At 43.5% G+C, this 23,481-nt stretch overlaps 1 protein-coding gene and 1 pseudogene across 5 annotated transcripts in view; one reads left to right on the top strand and one right to left on the bottom strand.

The window, feature by feature from the left end:
- LOC122555703 (anoctamin-7-like) overlaps nucleotides 1–23,481 on the top strand; it is a 94,553-nt gene that overhangs the window by 66,043 nt on the left and 5,029 nt on the right. For all 5 annotated transcript variants that reach the window (XM_043701744.1, XM_043701740.1, XM_043701741.1 and 2 more), the window contains 6 exons: nucleotides 3,906–4,003; nucleotides 5,262–5,398; nucleotides 9,168–9,373; nucleotides 11,729–11,874; nucleotides 14,023–14,113; nucleotides 22,546–22,665. In XM_043701744.1, coding sequence (XP_043557679.1) covers nucleotides 3,906–4,003; nucleotides 5,262–5,398; nucleotides 9,168–9,373; nucleotides 11,729–11,874; nucleotides 14,023–14,113; nucleotides 22,546–22,665 — 798 coding nt within the window. The remainder of the gene's footprint in view (nucleotides 1–3,905; nucleotides 4,004–5,261; nucleotides 5,399–9,167; nucleotides 9,374–11,728; nucleotides 11,875–14,022; nucleotides 14,114–22,545; nucleotides 22,666–23,481) is intronic.
- Nucleotides 573–1,733, bottom strand: LOC122555704 (annotated as a pseudogene).

The following is a 23,481-nucleotide window of genomic DNA, read 5'->3' as shown; positions in this document are numbered from 1 at the left end:
CTGCACTCCAAGGTCTCTTTGTTCAGCAACACTCCCTAGGACCTTACCATTAAGTGTACAAGTCCTGCTAAGATTTGCTTTCCCAAAATGCAGCACCTCGCATTTATCTGAATTAAGCTCCATCTGCCACTTCTCAGCCCATTGGCCCATCAGATCAATATCCCATTGTAATCTGAGGTAACCTTCTTCATTGTCCACTATACCTCCAATTTTGGTATCATCTGCAAACTTACTAACTGTACCTCTTATGCTTGTATCCAAATCATTTATATAAATGACTAAAAGTAGAGGATCCAGCACCGATCCTTGTGGCACTCCACTGGTCACAGGCCTCCAGTCTGAAAAACAACCCTCCACCACCACCCTCTGTCTTCTACTTTTGAGCCAGTTCTGTATCCAAATGGCTAGTTCTCCCTGTATTCCGTGAGATCTAACCAGTCTCCCATGGGGAACCTTGTCGAATGCCTTACTGAAGTCCATATAGATCACATCTACCGCTCTGCCCTCATAAATCCTCTTTGTGGGAGTTTAAGGAGAGTCTACGAATTACTGCGGATTATAACTGCAATAAATGCTGTTGGTTACAAATCCTATCAGATCGAATACTCAATAAGATCTTTACTGATTTGTTTGACACCTCAAATCCACATTCCCATCTTGTGATAACCCCTTATAAAGGCCCTGGGTACTCACAAATTAATCTCACCGTGGAGATCGTTGAGCATGAGTTCCCATGGTAACAGACAATGGCCTGCCCAGCTGGAACTCATCACCTTTATATCGGTGAGAGCCCTCTGTGGTGCAGCGGTGGTATCTCTACCCTGAACCAGAAGGACCAGTTCAAGTCCCACCTGCGCTAAATGCGTGTAATAACATCGCTAAACAGGTTTATTAGAAAATTAGGTTAAATAAAAATCTTCCCGGGGAGGCAAAAGCCTAGTGGTATTATCCCTGGACTGTAAATCCAGAGACCCAGGTAATGTTCTATCTTATTTTTGACATCATTTTTAATATAGAAAGGAAATTTTGTAAACAAGATGAAGTTGTTTATACATTCACATAAAAAAATACCAATTCCTCCCCCCCAATAAGATAAAGTTAGCTGCTGTAACACATGGTTAGTCCATTTCAATTCACTGAGTCTTAATCACTCCAGTCCATCCCCATCTCCATTATCAAGCAGGTGTGGAAACCAAATACTTAGATAGGCTTGATCTTGAAATATAGCCCACTAAGGCTGGCAACTAGACATTTCAAATCCTGGTGGACCAGATAGTAGAAAACATGCAGATCCTCTCAATGCTTGGATTACTTGGATTAACATCAATTGGAGTCACAGTCTTAGATGTTGTAAATGAAAGAGTTCACGTCCTACTCCAATTTCTAGATCTTGTGGTCACACATGGTCACGTGGGGGTTGGGGGGGGGGGGTGGCACAAAGCATCATCTTCCTTGTGACTTCCCTGTCTTCTGTGATTTGCTTTAGTTCTTCCATGACACTTCTGTGCACGTATTTCTCCTTCTGAATCATAATATCATTTTTGTAATTGCTGTTGTTGCCATACCTTAGTCTTCATCTGACGTGAAGTCAAATACAAGTAACTTGTGACCAAACCTGTCCTTGTGCCCCACATAATAGCACAGGTAGAAACCACTCGACATGGTCCCATCATGCCTCCTGCATCAGACCAATAGTCTTTGATAGCCTAAAAGGAGCCTTCTGTGGTGCAGTGGTAGTGTCCCTACCCCTGAACCGAAAGACCCATCTTCAAGTCCCATCTGCTCCAGAGGTATGTAATAGCATCTCTGAACAGGATGATTAGAAAAATACGTTTTTAAAAAATACCTCTACCCTGAAGGCGCTCTTGTGGTGCAGTGATAGTGTCTCCTCCTGAAGCAAGAGGCACAGGTTCAAGTCCCATCTCCTCCAGTGATGTATAATAACGTGTCTCAACAGGTTGACTCGAAAGTATAGCAGACCCTGGAATTTCTTTTTTTAAACAGCAAACCTTGACAGCCCTTGTGTCACAGAGGTTGTGTTGCTACCTCTGGGCTGTGGAGGCCTGGATTCAAGTCCCACCCATTCCAGAGGTGTGTCATAACATCTCTGAGACTGGAAAATTAAATAAATCAGACATCCCCTCCAACTCCGTTTTGATTCAGACCCTTCCCTCTCTTCCTTCACTTTTGATGGTGTGCGTTGCCCATAATGGGCATTGTGAATAAACATTTATTTGGTTATCTGGGTGTTTTATTGGTGTTGGTTAGTGTTTAAAAAGGAAAAAGAAAGTAAATATCATGGTGATTTTGCTGGTGGGAAAGTCACTCAGTTGTGTGTGATGACAATTCGGAGTACAGAGGAAAAAGAGGAGAAAATAAAGCAGACCCAAAGAGGGCTCTTATAATGCTTAGACCAGGAGACCCAGGTTCAAGTCCCACTTACTCCTGAGGCTTTAATAACGTCTCTGAGCAGGTTAATTTTTTAAAAAGCAAACCCAAATGGTGAGTTTGCTGGTGCAAAGGTCACTCAGTTGTGTGTGATAGCACTTTTGGGTATATACAGAAAACAAAAGGCAGGCCCAGGAGTTCTTGTGGTGCAGTGGTAGTGTCCCTACCTCTGAGACAGGAGGCCCGGGTTCAAGGAATGTCATAACATCTCGGAACAGGATGATTAAAATAAAACAAAGCAGACCCAGGAATGGGTGTACAGAACTGTTTGTCCCAGGCTGGGACTAGCCTATGTACACCACAATAGCAACTCCATTTTGTTGCTGCGCAAGAAATTAACTCAGACTTCCTGAGTTCTTACGCGCCTACTTGGATAATCTTTCAATCTGCCCACCCTTCCCTTAAAAATATTAAAGGCTGCTCCCAGGAAGAGTTCCAAAGACTCGTGATCATGTGAGAGAATTTATTTTTGCATTTCCTCTGTTTAAGTGGAGGTAACCCAGGGCTCCTCCGAATCTTGTATGTTTCAACTGAGTCACACTTCTACACTCCAGTGTCTAGCCTACCCAACCTTTTGCCATAAGACAACCCTCTCATTCCAGGCATTTGGTTGGTAAACCTTCTCTGAACTACCTCCAATGCATTTATATCTTAATTGGCAACATGTTCTGGGCTAGCCAGCGATGCCAACTTCCTGTGAAAGAATAATTTTTTTAAAAAGTAGATTCTTAACTTACATACAGCATTTACCCTCCAAAACAGTGACCTCAACCATCCAGAAGGACAGGGACAGCAGACACAAGGGAATACCACCACCTTCAAGTTCTCCTCCCAACCACTCACCATCCTGACTTGGAATTAGTTCCTTTAGTGTTGCTGGGTGAAAATCCTAGAACTCCCTCCCTTACGGCATTGTGGGTGTTCCTATACCCCATAAACTGCTACGGTTCAAGAAGGCAGCTTGCCACTACCCTCTTGAGGGCAACTCGGGACAGACAATAAATGTTAGCCTGGTCAGTGCTACTCAGATCCCAAGGATGAATATATTTTTTAAAAGATCACATTTTGATGTATCTTTCATTTGGAACTTTATGAGATGCTTTCTGGAAGTCCATTCAGACAACATCCATGAACTCTGTTACTGGTGACCTCCTCAGCAAACATAACTGGATTAGGAAGATATGTACCTCTAACAATGGCATGTTGGCTCTCTCTCTGATTAAATGGTAGCCCATTATGGATTTTCACTGCGAGTCCCCTGCATTGTTTGTCTGCCATTGCTGGTTTCCCAATAGGCTGTCAAGCATACAGGTTATTGGGGCTTTCGAGATGCAGTGGTAGTGTCTCCATCTCTGGACCAGATTCAAGCCCCATCAGCTCGAGAATGTGTTCCACGACCTGCTTGAACAAGATGGTTAATCTACGACAGATTATGAGTCACTGTTTTATGTTTGCAGTGTGGTGCTGGTGGCTGCCTGATTGAATTAGCTCAGGAACTGTTAGTCATCATGGTTGGGAAGCAAATCATCAACAATACACAGGAATTTGTCATCCCGTGAGTATCCAATTCGATGTGAATTTTTAAATAGTACCTATTCAACCCAAAATAGTGAAGGAGTCTTGATGGCCGTGAATGTTTACATTTTTTTGTACAAATGGTCAGGAGTTAAAGTTGTAGATACTGAATATCCTGCCCCGTCTCCTAGCAAATCATCAACAATACACAGGAATTTGTCATCCCGTGAGTATCCAATTCGATGTGAATTTTTAAATAGTACCTATTCAACCCAAAATAGTGAAGGAGTCTTGATGGTCGTGAATGTTTACATTTTTTTGTACAAATGGTCAGGAGTTAAAGTTGTAGATACAGTGAGATAGGATTAGGTGTAGGCGATTCAGCCCCTCAACTGTGTTTGACAGCTCAAATTAGATCATGTGTGACATTTAACTCCATGTAAGGAGAAACTTCTTCAGCCAGAGAGTCTATGGAATTCATTGCCACAGCAGGCTGTGGAGGCCAGATCATTGAGTATATTTAAGACCGAGATTGATATGTTTTAGATTGTCAAGGGGATCAAGGGTTATGGGGAGAAAGAAGGTGAATGGGGTTGAGAACCTTATCAGCTATGATTGAATGGCAGAGCAGACTCGATGGGCTGAATGGCCTAAGAAACCTTAAACCCCCCCCCTCCCTGATGCATAATTTCTACATTTTAAAAGCATAAGATTTAATAGGTATAGGAAGAGTTCAGAGAACATGAAGATGAACTCGAAGATCAGCTACGATCTAATCAAATGATGGGTTGGACTCCACGGGCTGAATGGTCCCACTGCTTGGCCAATTTTGTTTTCAATGTTCTTATCTGCGAATTAGAGTAGTGAAGGGAAAAGGTGGTTGCAGGACAAGTTTGTTGCAACACTCCCATTTTATTCTGTGCATGGGTTGACCACATTCCAAAAGCAATGCTTTGAATTGAAGAATGAAATTCGCCCTTAGCAACCACTTATTTTGTTCCTTCCAATGTGCCAAACACTTAAGCTTCAAAACTTAGTGTCTCGTTCGTGACCATGAACCCTCAATGAATCAATGACCATTGATCATGCACCCGAGCGACATTGTTGATGCGTGTTCATCTTAGAAACATCTTTGCCAAAGCGCATTGTCATCCTGATGAAAACTTGCACTGTTAGGAAACTATAAATAAAAGCAGCTAACGTTTCACCATGCCGGAAGTAACTCCTCAGATCTGACTTTGAGCTAGCATTCATTTGGATGCTTAACTTTGGATTCTGTTGTGTTTATCATCGAACAGGAAGTTGAAATATTGGTGGCAGAAACGGAAACTGAAGGGCACGGCCAAAGAGAAGTCCATTCCAATTCAAAATCCATGGGAGAGGGATTATGAACAATTGGTCTATGAAGGGCTCTTTGATGAGTATCTTGAGATGGGTAAGTTGCTCCCTAAAACACTAACAGACAGTGATGGAAATCAGAGCATGGTTTATCCTGAAGTGAAGGAAGAGTTCATGGATATGAGAAATGATTTATTCTGGTAGGAAGAACATGGAAGACAATATAACATAAAGGATACAACTCTAAAATAGGTGCAGGAACAGGGCAGTTGTGTGTAAATGTGTATAATGTATGTTAAGCATATATGAAGCACTGCTTAAGTATCAACTAGAATGTTATGTCTAGTTCTGGACACCACACCTTAGGAAGAATGTGCAGACAGTAGAGAGAGTGAAAGTTCACAGAGATTGTTATAGAGCTGAGGAACTTCAGTTACTCGAGTCAGTTGGGGAATTTGGGACTGTTTTCCTCAGAGATGGGATAGTTATTTTCAAAATCAGGAAAGGTCGGGACAGTGAAACTGTTTCCCCTCATAAAATGATTAATAGAGGGCACAGATTTAAAGTAATCAGCATTAGAGACATTAGGAGAAACATCTTCACAGTCAGATCCCAGCTGACATTATTACTGGACAAGTCAGATTGCAGACAGGCATCTGGCTTGATAGATCATAACTTTATTTAGAGTCATAGAGATGTACAGCATGGAAGCAGACACTACGGTCCAACTTGTCCATGCTGACCAGATATTCTAACCTAATCTAATCCAATTTGCCAGCACTTGGCCCATATCCCTCGAAACCCTTCCTATTCATATACCCATCCAGATGCATTCCAAATGCTGTAATTGTACCAGCCTCCATCACTTCCTCTGGCAAGGCATTCCATACATATACCACCCTCTGCGTGAAAAAGTTGCCCTTTAGGTCCCTTTTAATTTTTTTCCCTCTCAACCTAAACCTATGCCCTCTAGTTCTGGATTCCCCCATCCCTGGGAAAAGACTGTTTACCCTTTCCATGCACGTAAGATTTTATAAACTCTATAAGGTTACCCCTCAGCCTCCAACACTCCAGGGAAAACAGCCCCAGCCTATTCAGCCTCCCACGATAGCTCAAATCCTCCTACCCTGGCAACATCCTTGTAAATCTTTTCTGAACCCTTTCAAGTTTCACAATATCCTTTTGATAGGAAGGAGACTAGAATTGCGCACAATATTCTAAAAGTGGCCAAACCAATGTCCTGTACAGCCACAACATGACCTTCCAACTCCTGTACTCATTACTCTGACCAATAAAGGAAAGCATACCAAACGAATTCTTCACTATCCTATCTACCTGCGACTCCACTTTCAGGGAGCTATGAACCTGCACTCCAAGGTCTCTTTGTTCAGCAACACTCCATACACGCACCACCTTCTGCGTGAAAATGTTGCCCCTTAGGTCCCTTTTAAAGATCTTAAAGTGTGAGTCCTGCTCTGATTTGCTTTTTCAAAATGCAGCACCTCACGTTTATCTAAATTAGACTTCATCTGCCACTCTTCAGCCCATCAACCCATCTGATCAAGCTCCCTTGTACTCTGAAATAAACTTCTTCGCTGTTCACTACACCTCAATTTTGGTGTCATCTGCAAACTTACTAACTATACCTCCAAAGAAAAGTAGAGGACCCAGCACCGATCCTTGTGGCACTCCACTGGTCACAGGCCTCCAGTCTGAAAGGCAACCCTCCACCACCACCCTCTGTCTTCTATCTTCAAGCCAGTTCTGTATCCAAATGGCTAGTTCTCCCTGTATTCCATGTCAGCTAACCTTGCTAACCAGTCTACCATGAGGAACCTTGTTGAGCACCTTACTGAGGTCCATGTAGATCACGTTCACCGCTCTGCCCTCCTCTTTGTTACTTCTTCAAAAAACTCAATCAAGTTAGTGAGACATGATTTCCCATGCACAAAGTAATCAGTCCTTGCCTTTCCAAATATATGTAAATCCTGTTCCTCAGGATTCCCTCCAACAATTTGCCCACCACCAATGTCAGGTTCACCGGTCTATAGTTCCCTGGCTTTCCTTACCACCTCTCTTAAACAGTGGCACCACGTTAGCCAACCTCCAGTCTTACGGCACCTCACCTGTGACTATCGATGATACAAATATCTCAGCAAGGGGCCCAGCAATCACTTCCCTAGCTTCCCACAGAGTTCCAGTGTACACCTGATCAGGTCTTGGGGCTATATCCACCTTTACCTGCAAACATCTGTCTCCAATCAACTTTTGACAGTTCTTGCCTAATGCCATCAAAATTGTCCTTCCCCCAATTTAGAACTTCAACTTTTATATCCGGTCTATCCTTTTCCATTACTATTTTAAAACTAATAGAATTATGGTCACTGGCCCCTAAAGGCTCCCCTGTTGACACCTCAGTAACCTGCCCTGCCTTATTTCCTAAGACTAGGTCAAGTTTTGCACCTTCTCTAGTAGGTACATCCACATACTGAATCAGAAAATCGACTTATATACTCTTAACAAATTCTTCTCCATCTAAACCCTTAGCAATATGGCAGTCCCAGTCTATGTTTGGAAAGTTAAAATTCCCTACCATAACCAGCCTATTATTCTTACAAATAACTAAGATCTCCTCAAAAACTTGGGGTTTCTCAATTTTCCACTGACTATTGGGGGTCTATAATACAATCCCAATAAGGTGATCATCCCTTTCTTATTTCTCAATTCCATCCAAATAACTTCCTTGGGTGTATTTCCAGGAATATCCTCCCTAATTACAGCCTTATCAAAAACACCACTACCCCCTCCTCTCTTGCCTCCCTTTCTGTCCTTCCTGTAGTATTTGTAATCTGGAACATTAAGTTGCCAGTCCTGCCCATCCCTGAGCCATGTTTCTGTAATTGCTATGATATCCCAGTCCGATGTTCCTAACCATGCCTTGAGTTCACCTGTCTTCCCTGTTAGGCCTCTTGCATTGAAATAAATGCAGATTAATTTGTCAATCCTACCTTGTTCTCTGCTTTCTTCCTGCCTGCCCTGACTGTTTGACTCACGTCTTTTCCCAACTGTACCAATCTCAGATTGATCTCTTTCCTCACTATCTCTCGGGGTTCCACCCACCCACCTTACTAGTTTAAATCCTGCTGAGGAGCTCTTGGAAATCTCCCTGCCTGTATATTAGTCCCCTTCCAATTTTGGTGCAATCCGTTCTTCTTGTACAGGTCACTTCTACCCCAGAAGAGATTCTAATGATCCAAAAATGCAAAGCCTTTTCCCCTGCACCAGCTCCTCAGCCACACATTCATCTGCTCTATCCTCCTATTCCTACCCTCACTAGCTGGTAGCAATCCAGATATTACTATCCTCAAGAACCTTATTTTAAAATGCCTGCCTAACTTTCTATATTGTCCCTTCAGAATCTCATCCTTTTCCCTTCCTTTGTCATTAGTTCCAATGTGTACAACGACCTCCTGCTGGTCCCTCTCCCTTTTGAAAACGTTCTGCACTCTCTCCGAGATATCCTTGATCCTGGCACCAAGGAGACAACACATTGTTCTGATTTCTTGCTGACGGCCGTAGATGCATTTGAGATTGTCAGAGTATCCAATTGGCTAAATCTCTCATGGTCCTAAAGCAACACAAATAAAAACAAATTGACTAGCCATTCACTTTATTTGTTGATAGTGCAACAAAATGGGTGCTGAATTCTCCCGCATTACCATTGTCCTGTAGGCAAACTATGCAGACAACTTGTGAGGCAATTTAGAGGATCCAGAGGAAGTGAAAGGTGCTTTGCAAATGCAATTTGCTTCTTTAATTTCCAAGGCACATTCTAACAATGATGGTCACCGTCTCTCAATGTTCAGTCCTGCAGTTCGGATTCATCACCATCTTTGTCGCTGCATGCCCATTGGCTCCTTTGTTTGCCCTTCTCAATAATTGGGTAGAAATCCGCTTGGATGCCAACAAGTTTGTGTGTGAGTACAGGCGGCCAATTGTGGAGAGAGCTCAGGAGATCGGGATCTGGTTCAACATTCTGGAAACCATCACCATGTTTGCTATATTAAGTAACGTGAGTATCCCGGCACCTGTCTCCTTTTTTCATGATAATTGACAATGATCATACTTAGGAGAAAGTGAGGACTGCCGATGCTGGAGATCAGAATTGAAAAGGGTGGCACTGGAAAAGCACAGCAGGTCAGGCAGCATCCAGGGAGCAGGAGAGTCAACATTACAGGCATGAGCCCTTCATTAGGAATGGTCACACTTAGACTGGCTTTCAATTGCGGAATATTTTTTATTGATAAATCTAGAATTAAAAGCTCATCTCAGTAATACTGACAGTGAAGCTTAACATCCATCTGGTTCACCAATGTCATTTAGGGAAGGAAATTTGCCATCGTTAACTTGATCTCACAGTCCTTACTTCATTCGGATACATGTCCTTACTTCATTCAAAACAAAGGTGTGTATTTTCATAGGTAAGGACATTTTCTCTGCACACAAAAAGAAAAGTGCATTTTTTAATCACTCAGAAATAGAATTATGTTTATTGTCACATGTACCTAAATTACAAAAGAACAAGAGTACAGTGAAAAGTGTATAATTACACGACGCCATCTTAGGTACAAAGTACCTAGGTACAAACATAGAGAAAATAAAGAAAAAGGTTATGGCACATTATATATACATAATATAATTATAGGTTAAGAAAATAAGAAATACAGTCGGTTTTGCTATAATGCGCATTTCTTCAATGCAAATTGGGTATAACACGATTGAAGAATTTAGACCATTGTTTGTAGAACGTGAATTTTCCTTCCCTGTATTGTTTATAATGTGAATCCGGGCCCATTGGTTTAAGTGGTGCTGCTATTGTGCAATTTTCTTATAATGCGGGATCGCGAGGGGAACACAACTATTGCATTATATCAGAACAGACTGTAAAACTAAAAAGGGCTTTATATAAGGGCTCATGGGCTTAGAGACCCCTTTGGCAGCGCCTTGGCAAATCAGAGTCGACTTGTTAAACAATCAGCTCTTTTCCCTCCAATAGAAAATGGTGGTGAAATGTGGTTTCCTTGCACTTATCCTGATGAGTGCAGGATGAAAAACCATTGCAATGTATCTCCCTTTCCAGCAAGACTCCAAAACGTAAATGTCTCCCTTCAGTCTCCTCAGATGCTCCCTTTTAATTTTGTCACAAGTCTTCTTAAAATAAAATACTTTTAGCATTTATGTTTGAAACCTTCTGTCTTCTTCAACCTGCCTGTCCCCTGTTAGAGAAAGTCAGCACCTTCCTAACCCACTTTCTCACAGTCCCAGATTTGCTCCTCCCTAACCAGCATTGATAAATCAAATCCCAAAGAACATCCGTGTGGAGAGTGACTCTTAGCAACTATCCCTCTGTATCCTCCGATTTCTCTCCACCAGCTGGTGAACCTTCCTTGCCAAGTTCCAGTCTCATCCCTCCAGCCAGAGAGTTAAATGCAATGACTTCTGTTGCCCACTCCTGCACTGTTAGCTCTGGTGTCCCTTGGTGATCCATCCTTAGTCCCTGATTATTTCTCATCTACTTGCTGCACCTGCCCCTGACCCCAACATTGCACAGTCAACAGTCAACTCTATTTCAGCAGCACCTCTTCTAATGCTCCCACCACTTCTGCTTGTCCAGCTTTCAGCACTGGCTAAATTGAAATTTCCTTCAGTTCAATTTTGAGAAATTGAAGCCAGTGTCTTTGGTCTCTGCAGGAAACTGCACGTGTGAGGGCTTAAAGGAGCAATCTGTGCACAGCCCACCAGCCTGGAAGAAACATTAACCACCACATAATCCCTGCCTTGAGATCTCTGCATTCCTCCAAATCTGTATTTTGTGTGTCCCTAAAGATCACCTGTTCCCATGACTGCATGTCCCTGGATCGTGTGCTCCCAGATCGCATGTTCCTGGACCATGTCTCGGGATCTCATGTACCCAGATCATGTGTCCCCAGATCTCATGTCCCCAGATCACGTGTCCCTAGATCAAGTGTCCCCAGATCGTGTGTCCACTTGCATTGTGTGTCCCCAGGTCACATGTCTCTAGATTATATGCCCCCAGATGGTGTGTCCCTGGATCTCATGTCCCCAGGTGATGTGCCCCTAGATCACGTGTCCCTGGATCACATGTCTCTGGTTGTCATTCGTGGACTATTGTCAGCTAAGCCATCAGCTCCCACATTTTCATCCCTCCCCTTTAGGACATTCCTGAAATCCCGGCTCTTTGACAAGTTTCTGCCGACGTGACATAATATTTCGCTACTTGCCTCCTTGGGCCATCTGACTGGGATGAGGGGGGGTTCTAATATGTGAAACCAGCTGCTCAATAACAAAATCAAACTGACCGAGTGCTGAGTGCCATAGTTACATGCAACATACTCCCCTCCCACAGGCATTTTTGATTGCGTTCACCTCAGACTTTCTGCCTCGTCAATATTACCAGTATATGCACCAGAATAATCTGACTGGATACACCAACTTCACCTTGGCACATTCAACCAGCACATCCTTCAACCAGCAGAGCAATATCACATGCAGGTAAGACAAGGAAAGGGTGAGGCACCTAAAGAGAGACTATAACACAGGAACATCAAATTCAAGCTGGCTCTGAGCTGTTTCAAGAACTCCACTGGAATAAGTAACCGCTGTGCTGCTGGGGCAGAGAGTGTACTGGGTGTTACCTCAGAGGCAACAATGCAACAGGAGAGACTGGGCTTTTCTTAATCCTTTGGGAATATTCAAGGCTGAGATAGACAGATGTCTAATCAGTAAGTGGGTCAGGAAGGCTGTGAAGAAAGTAGGGTTGAGGATTTTCAGATTGGCCATGATCTCATTGAATGGTGGAGCAGATCCCGAGGGGCTGCTCCTTATGGGCTGCCTTTGGGAGATTGAAAGGCTCCATTATTGCGGGGGGGGGGGGTGTATGAGTTGTGAGAGGACATGAAATGGCGGCTGGTGTTCAAGGTCCACGAAGGTGTGCGTGGGCTGTGGGAGGAAAGCTCATCAAATATATTTGTCCCTCCTTTCCTCAGCAAGAGACTCCAGAACTGAATTTTGATTCAAAGAAAGCTGTGCGGGAGGGGTTTCTTGACGTAAGCTCTGAAACGGGGCCTGATGGTGACCTCCAGCTCTCCAGCCTCAGACCCGGCAGGAAGCTTGGAACAACCAATTGGCAATTACCCAAATGACCAGCTAAAACCATTGAGCCATCATTTCCACCTTGCATGGCATCCTCCATCATTTCCAGTATGAGATGGCTATCTTTTACAATGTCTACCTTGCTCAGGTAATGGTCATAGTGCAGTTCCTGTTAAGACTGTAATGTAGAGGAGCACAATTAGGCCATTTGGCCCATCAAGTCTTCTCTGCTATTCGATCATGGTGCTGATAGGTTTCTCAATCCCATTCTCCCACCTTCTCCCCATGACCTTTGATGTCCTTACCAATTAAGAACCTGCTGCACAGGAGAGCCAGGCTATCAGTGGTATCGGGACCATCGGTGGAAATAGGAAGGCTGCAGAATTAGTGGAGATGAGCCCAATTGGAGACGTTCCTCAGACGGAGTCCTGGATCACCCCCTGCCCACCCGTCCCCCGATTCCTCACCTCGGTGCAGATGCCAGGATTACCGGACAACAATCCAAGTCGAATAATTGTATGACAGTGAAGCCCATAGCCATGTTATCCTCTTTACTTTCCAAACCCAGGTCCCTGGGTTTGGAACCCAGTTCCGGTTGGTCAGTCTCTCACTTTCAAACTCTGTCTACCCACTCCTACACCCCAAAGTATTTCCACAGCATCAGAATATGAGTCATTGTGGGAAACGGGCGACCGGCATTCTGACTCCCCAGCTCCTGCCCTGGACTATTTTCCCAGATGTGGGATTTGGACTTGTGGTGGTGTAGACACTTACATGACCATAAGGACCACTTGAGACCAATTTGAAGGGAGCCAACAGGTAATTCCTAGAGGGGACGGAGGACAGTTTAGATGCTGGACTTGGCCCCCAGGGGGCAGACCTGATGAGGCGGCTTTAAGGCCTGCTTTGCTCCTCCCACCACAACACCCCCAGCTCCCACCCCCCCGGCCACCTGAGTTCTGCGAAGTGCTGCTCCAAAGGGGACAAACCCCACCCCCACACCCTCCACAATTGCCCCCCACATCTGCAAACATCCTATTTTATTTCGCATTTTGGAAAGTTTGAGAGAGGGAGGCTCCAATTTGAAGCACTCTCACACACACGCATACCTACCCTGACAACCTGCTGCCTCTGCTGCTGCTGCTGGGTGGTGAACATACAAGTTAGAAGCAGCAGTTAGCCATGTTTCCCCTCCCCTGTTCTGGTAGCAATTGCAGGTTTGGAAGGTGTTGTCTAAGAACCCTTGGTGAGTTGCTGCCATGCATCTTGTAGATGGCCCACTCTGTGTTGATGGGGGAGGGAGTGAATATTGAAGGTGGTGGATGTGGTGCTAATCAAGCAGGTTGCTTTGTCCTGAATGATATCGAGCTTCTAGAGTGTTGTTGGAAGTGCACTCAATCAGGCAATTGGGGCATATTCCATCACGCTCCTGACTGGTGCCTTGTGGATGGTGTCTCCTGGCACAAGGGGAACACAGAAATAATGCAGTTGACTCTTCACCCAAAGTAGTTGGCAACCCATAATGTGTGTGTGCTTGCTGATTTACAGGTACAGAGATTTCAGGGATCCCAGTGGCGAGTTTAGTCTGACATACTGGAAACTATTGGCAATTCGTCTGGCGTTTGTCTTTGTGTTTGAGGTGAGTTGGTTCGATTGTATCACGTGGGGAATGTAATTGATGTTCTGAACAAGGCCATCGATCTGTGATACCAGTCAGACATGGAGGAGCTCTTTGGAGATGTACATTTAGGAACTGACACCTACATGTTTCAGACAGCACAGACCCTGCAGTCAGACGATCAGTTTTACTCTTAAAGGTTTAATCTGATCCACAAAAGGGAATGGAAAGGAAAGAGTGTTTACATTCAAAGAGCCACAGTGGTAAAAAATGAGGTTATTTGGCTCATTGACTCTATGCTGACTCTCTGCGGAACAATCCAGTTTCATTTCCCTGCTCACTCCCCTTGGCCCTGCAAGTTTATTTCCCTCAAATGCCTGTCCAAATTCCTTTAAAGATAATACTTTTCCTCTGTCTCCATCTACCTCACATTTCCCCCACATTTCTTACCCAAAACATTAAATCTGTGTCTCCGTCAGCCAATGGGAACCATTTTCTTTGTTGACCTTATTCAAGCTTGTCGTAACATTTCAATAAGATCCCTGATGAATCTCATTGATCCAAGGAAATCAAGCCCAGCTTTTGCAAACTTACCATTTAGCTAAAACTGCCCTTTTGCACCAATTCTGGTTAATTTCCTCTATATTCTCCCAAAGATTTTCTTATACATCCTTCTAGAAGTGAGGTGACCAAGGTAACACAGTCGCTCAGTGGTAGCACTGATGCCTTACAGCGCCAAAGACCTGGGTTTAATTCCACCCTCGATGACTGACTGTCTATGTGGAGTTTGCGCGTTCTCCCTGTGTCTGATGGATTTCTCCTGGGTGCTCTGGTTTCCTCCTACAGTCCAAAGATGAGCAGGCTAGGTGGATTAGCCAGAGTAAATGTAGGGTTACAGGGATAGTGTAGGCAGGGACAGGGGTGGTGTGGTGGGTCTGTTTGAAATGCTCTTCGGAGGGTCGGTGTGCACTCAATGGGCTAAATGGCCTGCTTCCACACTGTAGGGATTCTTTGGTGATATTCTAGCTGTGGCCTGATTAGTTGTCAGGTCTCAATACTTTGTCTGTGTTTCATTACCTTCATGTCACTATAGTAGGTGAGCTCAGTGTGAATAGAGACCCCATGGTTTGTGTCAATCATGGCTCAGTGATTTGTACTGTCACCTCTGAACTGCAGGGACCCAGGTTAAAATCTGTCGGACTTGAGCACATGAGCTACAGCTGACAATCCAGAGAACACTGCATTGGCTTTCAGATTAGATCAGATGATAAACTTCAGCTGGTTGTAAAGGACCCCATTGCAGTATTTCACAGACAAGTAGGGGAGCTGTCCTTAGTACCAGTGGCCAGTATCTATTCCTTAATCAGCATCATTGAAACAGGTTATCTATGTTGGTAATAATGTTAACTGTTAATGGAGTATGGATGATAACCAGGATGCTGACACAGGCAGAAATACATCAGTGATTGGAGCTGTATAACTGTGTGTAGTTCTGGTCCCCACACTCTAGGAAGGATGTAATTGCCCTAGAGGGGATGGCGAGAAGATGCACCAAGTTATTGCCTGGCCTGGAGTGATTCAGCTCTGAAGGGAGACTAGATTGGCTCAGGTTGTTGTCCTTCGAGCACAGAAAGCTGAGGGGGACCTGATTGAGGAGTAGAAAGTTATGAGGAAGTATTGATAGGTTAGATAAGGAGGTTTTTTTTTCTTCCTTAGTAGAGGGGTCAATAACTAGAGGGGCTGTTTCAAAGTAAGAGGCAGGAGGGCATCTGAGGAAAAGCATCTTTTCACATAGAAGATAATGGGTATCTGGAACTCACAGCCTGAAAAGGTAGTAAAGACAGGAATTTTCAATACCTTTAAGAACTATTTAGATTAGCATTTGAAACAGCAAAGCATACAAGGCTACAAGTGCTGCAAAAGAGAGGCAGGAGCTATGAACCTGCACTCCAAGGTCTCTTTGTTCAGCAACACTCCCTAGGACCTTACCATTAAGGGTATAAGTCCTGCAAAGATTAGCTTTCTCAAAATGCAGCACTTCGCATTTATCTAAATTAAACTCCATCTGTCACTTTTCAGCCCATTGGCCCATCTGATCAAGATCCAATTGAAATCTGAGGTAACCCTCTTCGCTGTCCACTACACCTTCAATTTTGGTGTCATCTGCAAACTTACTAATTACACCTCTTATGCTCGCGTCCAAATTATTTATATAAATGACAAAAAGTAGTAGATCCAGCACCGATCCTTGTGGCAGTCCACTGGTCACAGGCCTCCAGTCTGAAAAGCAACCCTCCACCACCACCTTTGAGCCAGTTCTGTATCCAAATGCCTAGTTATCCCTGTATTCCATGAGATCTAACCTTGGTAACCAGTCTCCCATGGGGAACCTTGTCGAACGCCTTACTGAAGTCCATATAGATCACATCTACCACTCTACCCTCATCAATCCTCTTTGTTACTTCCTCAAAAAACTCAATCAAGTTTGTGAGACATGATTTCCCATGCACAAAGTCATATTGACTATCCTTAATCAGTCCTTGCCTTTCCAAATACATGTTCATTCTTTCCCTCAGGATTCCCTCCAACAACTTGCCCAGCACTGACATCAGGCTCACTGGTCTATAGTTCCCTGGCTTGTCCTTACCACCTTTCTTAAACAGTGGCATCACGTTAGCCAACCTCCATTCTTCTGGCACCTCACCTGTGACTATCGAAGATACAAATATCTCAGCAAGGGGCCCAGCAATCACTTCTCTAGCTTCCCACAGAGTTCTAGGGTACACCTGATCAGGTCGTGGGGATGTATCCACTTTTATGTGACTGGAAGAATGATCCTGATGTTGAGGAAGTCCAGAACTAGGGGTCACAGTCTAAGGATAAGGAGTAAGCCATTCAGGACTGAGTCTCATCACTCAGAGAGTTGTGAACCTGTGGAATTCTCTCCCACAGAAAGCTCTTGGGACCAGTTCGTTAGATACATTTGAGAGGGCGCTTGATGTGACTCTTGTGCCACAAAAGGGAATCATGGAGAGAAAGAGGGAGTGGGATACTGAAATTGCATGATCAGCCATGATCATATTCAATGGTGGTGCAGGGTCAAAGAGCAAACTGGCCTACTCCTGCACCTATTTTCTATGTTTCTATAACAGAACCACCCACACACCCACAAATCACAAATGTCAATTGCTGCCTTGAAGAGGTTCATGCTATTTGGTGAAGCTAACATGGGTTCATCAATCAAGACGGCTTTCAACTGCTCAAAAGATTCCTGGCATTCTCCTAGCCACACTACCTTGGCTTTCTTTTGGATAAACCTAACAGTGGAGCATCTATAGAGCTGAAATGTGATACATACAACTAAAACTACACCTCCCCAAGATTCTCTTTAACTCTATTTGCCAAAACTACCTCATGTCCCCTTTCTGCCCTCCTGATTTTCCTCATAAGTATACTCCTACTGCCTTTATACTCTTCTAATGATTCACTTGATATCTGCTGTCTATACCTGACATATGCTTCCTTCTTTTTCTTAATTAAAACTCAATTTCTCTACTCATCCAGCATTCCCTACACCTACCAGCCTTTCCTTTCACCTTAACAGTAATATACTGTCTCTGGATTCTCATAATCTCATTTCTGAAGGCTTCCCATTTTCCAGCCGTCCCTTTACCAGCGGACATCTGCCCCCAAGCAACTTTTGAAAGTTCTTGACCAGTACCATCAAAATTGGCCTTCCTCCAATTTAGAACTTCAAGTGTTAGATCCAGTCTATCCTTTTCCATCATTATTTTAAAACTAATAGAATTATGGTCGCTGGCCCCAAAGTGCTCTCCCACCGATACCTCAGTCACCTGCCATGCCTTATTTCCCAAGAGTAGGTCAAGTTTTGCACCTTCTCTAGTAGGTACATCCACATATTGAATCAGAAAATTGTCTTGTACATAATTAACAAATTCCTCTCCATCTAAACCTTTAACACTACAGCAGTCCCAGTCTATGTTTGGAAAGTTAAAATCCCTTACCCTAACCACCCTATTATTCTTACAGATAACTGAAATCTCCTGACAAATTTGTTTCTCAATTTCATGCTGACTATTGGGGGGGGAGGGGAATCTATAATACAATCCCAATAAGGTGATCATCCGATCATCCTTTTCCTATTTCTCAGTTCAATCCAAATAACTTCCCTGGATGTATTTCCAGGAATATCCTCTCTAATTACAGCCTTAATGCTATCCCTTATCAAAAACACCACTCCCCCCGCCCTCTTGCCTCCCTTTCTATCCTTCCTGTAGCATTTGTATCCTTGAACATTAAGCTGCCAGTCCTGCCCATCCCTGAGCCATGTTTCTGTAATTGCTATAATATCCCAGTCCCATATTTCTAACCATGCCCTGAGTTCATCTGCCTTCCCTGTTAGGCCCCTTGCATTGAAATAAATGCAGTTTAATCTATCAGTCCTACCTTGTTCCTGCTTTGTTCCTGTCTGCCCTGACTATTTAACTCGTTCCTTTTCCCAAATCTACCAGTCTCAGTCCATCCCCCCAGCTTGCTAGTTTATATCTTCCCAACAGCTCGTGCAAATCTCCCTGCCAGTATATTACTCCCCTTCCAATTGAGGTGTAACCTGTCCTTCTTATACAGGTCACTTCTACCCCAGAAGAGATTCCAATGATCCAGTGAACCCTTCTCCCTTGCACCAGGTCCTCAGCCACACATTTATCTGCTCTATCCTCCTATTCCTTACCTCACATAATTTCTAGGAAGCCTCGTTTTTTTTTTAAAAAAGTTCCAATATCCATCATAGCCTTTTGATAACCTCTTTTAAAGAAATCAATCCAGTTATTTCCACAAAACCTTGAAATAAATTCATTTTTCTGCCACCCTTCAAAACATACGTCCCCCAAAAATATTAGAAATGAGGCATCTTCATAACAATTCTACAGAGAATGCTGGAGAAACTCAGCAGGTCCTCTAGCACCTGTGGAGAGAGAATGTTTTGAGTCCGAAAATGACTGTTCCTTTTGAAACATAATACTGGACATGAAACATTAACTCTGTGTCTCTCTCCAAAGATGCTGCCAGACCTGCTGAGTTTCTCCATCATTTTCTGTTTTTATTTCAGATCTCCAGCATCCACAGTATTTTGCTTAAGGGTTAGCCAGGTAGTCTCATTGGGAGATGCTGGCTGAGGAATAAGCAATGCTCAGCACATCAGGAGAATTCCAGCTTTTTAATAAAAGTGGACAAAGCTGAGAGATTCTTCATATCAGTTTAAATAGGGAGACTAGCTAATTTGGTTTAACATGCCAGCCGACAGTAAGCACCTCCAACAGTACTGCATCCCACTGCATACCCAGGTCCTGTCCTGGCATTTGAACTCCTGCCCTTTATGACTGAGAAGCAAAAATGCAATGATGCCTTCTCCTATTCCACTGCAATCATGCACTCTTCTGATTTTAATCACACCTTCACATTCTCACACACTGGAATCACTCAGCCAATCCAATCTTCCTTTCTACATCACCCACACTGTTCATTTCGATATTCCTATTCAGCTCCTCACATTCACTAATATTCCTCATTTCCAGCACCTGTCCAATTTCTGTTAAATTTATTGTTCTGCATGACAGTTTCTGGCAGAGATTCTAGATATTTAACTAACACAAGCTTGTCAAGAATATTTCACCTACCATCTATTAATTCAGTGCGATTGCCAGTTTGTCCACTCCACTCCATACTTTTATATCAGCTCTCAAGTCCTGATCATTTTTATGCACAGAACAAAACAAATGAGCAGCCCCTTTTAATGAATACACCTCCTTTTCAGTTTGACTTTCAGCCATCTCCATCCATGTGGTAGGCAACAGGGGAAACACCATTCCCCTCTGAGAATGAATTCCAGGCTCCAATCTTTGGAGGACAATGGGATGTTCTGATCATGAGCAGCCAATAAGGTTGTATCTGATGAGACAGGATGTTGAAGAGTTGCCCTCCATTGACTAGGCTTTAATGATTGACATGACCTTCCAACTCCTGTACTCAATACTCTGACCAATAAAAGAAAGCATACCAAAATGCCTTCTTCACTATCCTATCTACCTGCAACTCCACTTTCAAGGAGCTATGAACCTGCACTCCAAGGTCTCTTTGTTCAGCAACACTCCCCAGGACCTTACCATTAAATGTATAAGTCCTGTTAAGATTTGCTTTCCCAAAATGCAGCATTTCGCATTTACCTGAATTAAACTCCATCTGCCACTTCTCAGCCCATTGGCCCATCTGGTCCAGATCCTGTTGTAATCAGAGGTAACCCTCTTCGCTGTCCACTACACCTCCAATTTTGGTGTCATCTGCAAATTTATTAACTGTACCTCTTATGCTCGCATCCAAATCATTTATGTAAATGACAAAACGTAGAGGGCCCAGCACCGATCCTTGTGGCATTCCACTGGTCACAGGCCTCCAGTCTGAAAAGCAACCCTCCACCACCACCCTCCGTCTTCTACCTTTGAGCCAGTTCTGTATCCAAATGGCTAGTACTCCCTGTATTCCATGGGATCTAACCTTGCTAATCAGTCTCCCATGGAGAACCTAATCGAACACCTTACTGAAGTCCATATAGATCACATCTACTGCTCTGCCCTCATCAATCTTCTTTGTTACTTTTTCAAAAAACTCAATCAAGTTTGTGAGACATGATTTCCCACGCACAAAGCCATGTTGACTATCCCGAATCAGTCCTTGCCTTTCCAAATACATGTACATCCTGTCCCTCAGGATTCCCTCCAACAACTTGCCCACCACCGAGGTCAGGCTCACCGGTCTATAGTTCCCTAGTTGTCTTTACCGCCTTTCTTAAACAGTGGCACCATGTTTGCCAACCTCCAGTCTTCTGGAACCTCACCTGTGACTATCGATGATGCAAATATCTCAGCAAGAGGCACAGCAATCACTTCTCTAGCTTCCCACAGAGTTTTCAGGTACACATGATCAGGTCCTGGGGATTTATCCACCTTTAACCGTTTCAAGACATCCAGCACTTCCTCCTCTGTAATCTGGACATTTTGCAAGATGTCACCATCTATTTCCCTACACTCTATATCTTCCATATCCTTTTCCACAGTAAATACTGATGCAAAATATTCATTTAGTATCTTCCCCATTTTCTGTGGCTCCACACAAAGGCTGCCTTGCTGATCTTTGAGAGACCCTATTCTCTCCCTAGTTACCCTTTTGTCCTTAATATAGTGTAAAAACCCTTTGGATTCTCCTTAATTCTATTTGCCAATGCTATCTCATGTCCCCTTTTTGCCCTTCTGATTTCCCTCTAAAGTATACTCCTACTTTCTTTATACTCTTCTAAGGATTCACTCGATCTATTCTGTCTATACCTGACATATGCTTCCTTCTTTTTCTTAACCAAGCCCTCAATTTCTTTAGTCATCCAGCATTCCCTATACCTATCAGCCTTCCCTTTCGCCCTGACAGGAATATACTTTCTCTGGATTCTGGTTATCTCATTTCTGAAGACTTCCCATTTCCCAGCCATCCCTTTACCTGCAAACATCTGCCTCCAATCAGCTTTCGAAAGATTTTGCCTAATATCGTCAAAATTGGCCTTTCTCCAATTTAGAACTTCACCTTTTAGATCTGGTCTATCCTTTTCCATCACTATTTTAAAACAAATAGAATTATGGTCACTGGCCCCAAAGTGCTCCCCACTGACACCTCACTCACCTGCCCTGCCTTATTTCCCAAGAGAAGGTGAAGTTTTGCACCTTCTCTAGTAGATGCATTCACATACAGAATCAGAAAATTGTCTTGTACACACTTAAGAAATTCCTCTCTATCTAAACCTTTAACACTATGGCTGTCCCAGTCGATGTTTGGAAAGTTAAAATCCCCGACCATAACTACCCTATTATTCTTACAGATAGCTGAGATCTCCTTACAAGTTTGTTTCTCAATTTCCCTCTGACTATTGGGGGGTCTATAATAACAATCCCAATAAGATGATCATCCCTTTCTTACTTCTCAGTTCCACCCAAATAACTTCCCTGGATGTATTTCCGGGAAAATATAAGTGAAATTCATATTGATTGCTGCACACGGGGTGATAGTGAAATATCAGCCTTTTAAACACCCTGCTCAAGATCAATGGACAAAGAGTGAAACCAGAACCTGACTCAATGTAGAATTGGATCAGACATGGAGCAAAATGGGATCAGGCATGGAGTTAAACATGATTAGAAACTCACAAACATAAATTCCATACAATTTAACACACAAACGTTTTATTGGGTAATCATAAGTGCTTAATCTATTAAGTTTGAATGTAATATTGAGAGGTTAAGTGTGACCTTTTCAGCAACATCTAGACACTTTGCTGTTATCCAGTGAAAGCACTGCTCGCACTTAAACTCCCTCCTTTCTTATCTCTCTGGCAGCATGTGGTATTCTTCATTGTGCGGCTGATTGACTTGCTGGTCCCAGACATCCCTGAATCTGTGGAAATTAAAGTGAAGAGGGAGCGCTACTTGGCAAAGCAAGCTCTGGCTGAGAACCAGGTAATTGTACAGAGGAATCAGTGCAATATGCAGGAGATGGGTCTGTTGGTTTGATTAGGAATATCATTGACTGCAATGTCACTCTCTGCAAATGAAGGCATGCATAATTCAGTCGTGAAATCTGACAAGAACACCTGATGGCGCCAGAAATGGCGACTTTGTACACTTTTCGTTGTACGCATGTATCTCTGTACTTAAGTGCATCTGACCATGAATCTAATTCTAATTCGTGAAACCATTCTATGTGATTGAGGCAGTAGGGGTAGCTGTTATACCTTGATGGAGAGTCATGATGATAAACTGTTAAAGAGCTGACAGAGGTTTGGGGATCATAAATGGAGTTGGGACAATCGTAGAGACATCAGTCTTACCACAGGGCCAGGTTAAAGGGCAAAAAGGGGGACCGAGAAATGGTAAGGAGTGACTGTGAATCCCTACAGTGTGGAAACAGGCCATTCAGCCCAACAAGTCTACACCAACCCTCCAAAGAGTAACCACCCCGACTCATTCCCCCTACCTTATATTTACCCCTGACTAATGCACCTAACCTACACATCCCTGAATGCTGTGGGCAATTTAGCATGGCCAATTCATCTAATCTGCTCATCTTTGGATTGCAGGAAGAAACCAGAGCACCCAAAGCAAACCCACACAGACACAGGGAGTTTGTGCAAACTCTACACAGACAGTTGCCCAAGCCTGGAATTGAACCCAGGTCCCTGGCGCTGTGAGGTAGCAGTGCTAACCACTGAGTTATCCTGCCACTCTACAGGAGAATGGTGGCATTGTAATAATGTCAGTCAATTAATAATCGTG

The sequence above is a fragment of the Chiloscyllium plagiosum genome, chromosome 13 (genome assembly GCF_004010195.1).
Source record: "Chiloscyllium plagiosum isolate BGI_BamShark_2017 chromosome 13, ASM401019v2, whole genome shotgun sequence".
NCBI lineage: Eukaryota > Metazoa > Chordata > Chondrichthyes > Orectolobiformes > Hemiscylliidae > Chiloscyllium > Chiloscyllium plagiosum.
The sequence above is the reverse complement of the archived record's forward strand: the minus strand, read 5'-3'. Positions and strand labels throughout refer to the sequence as shown.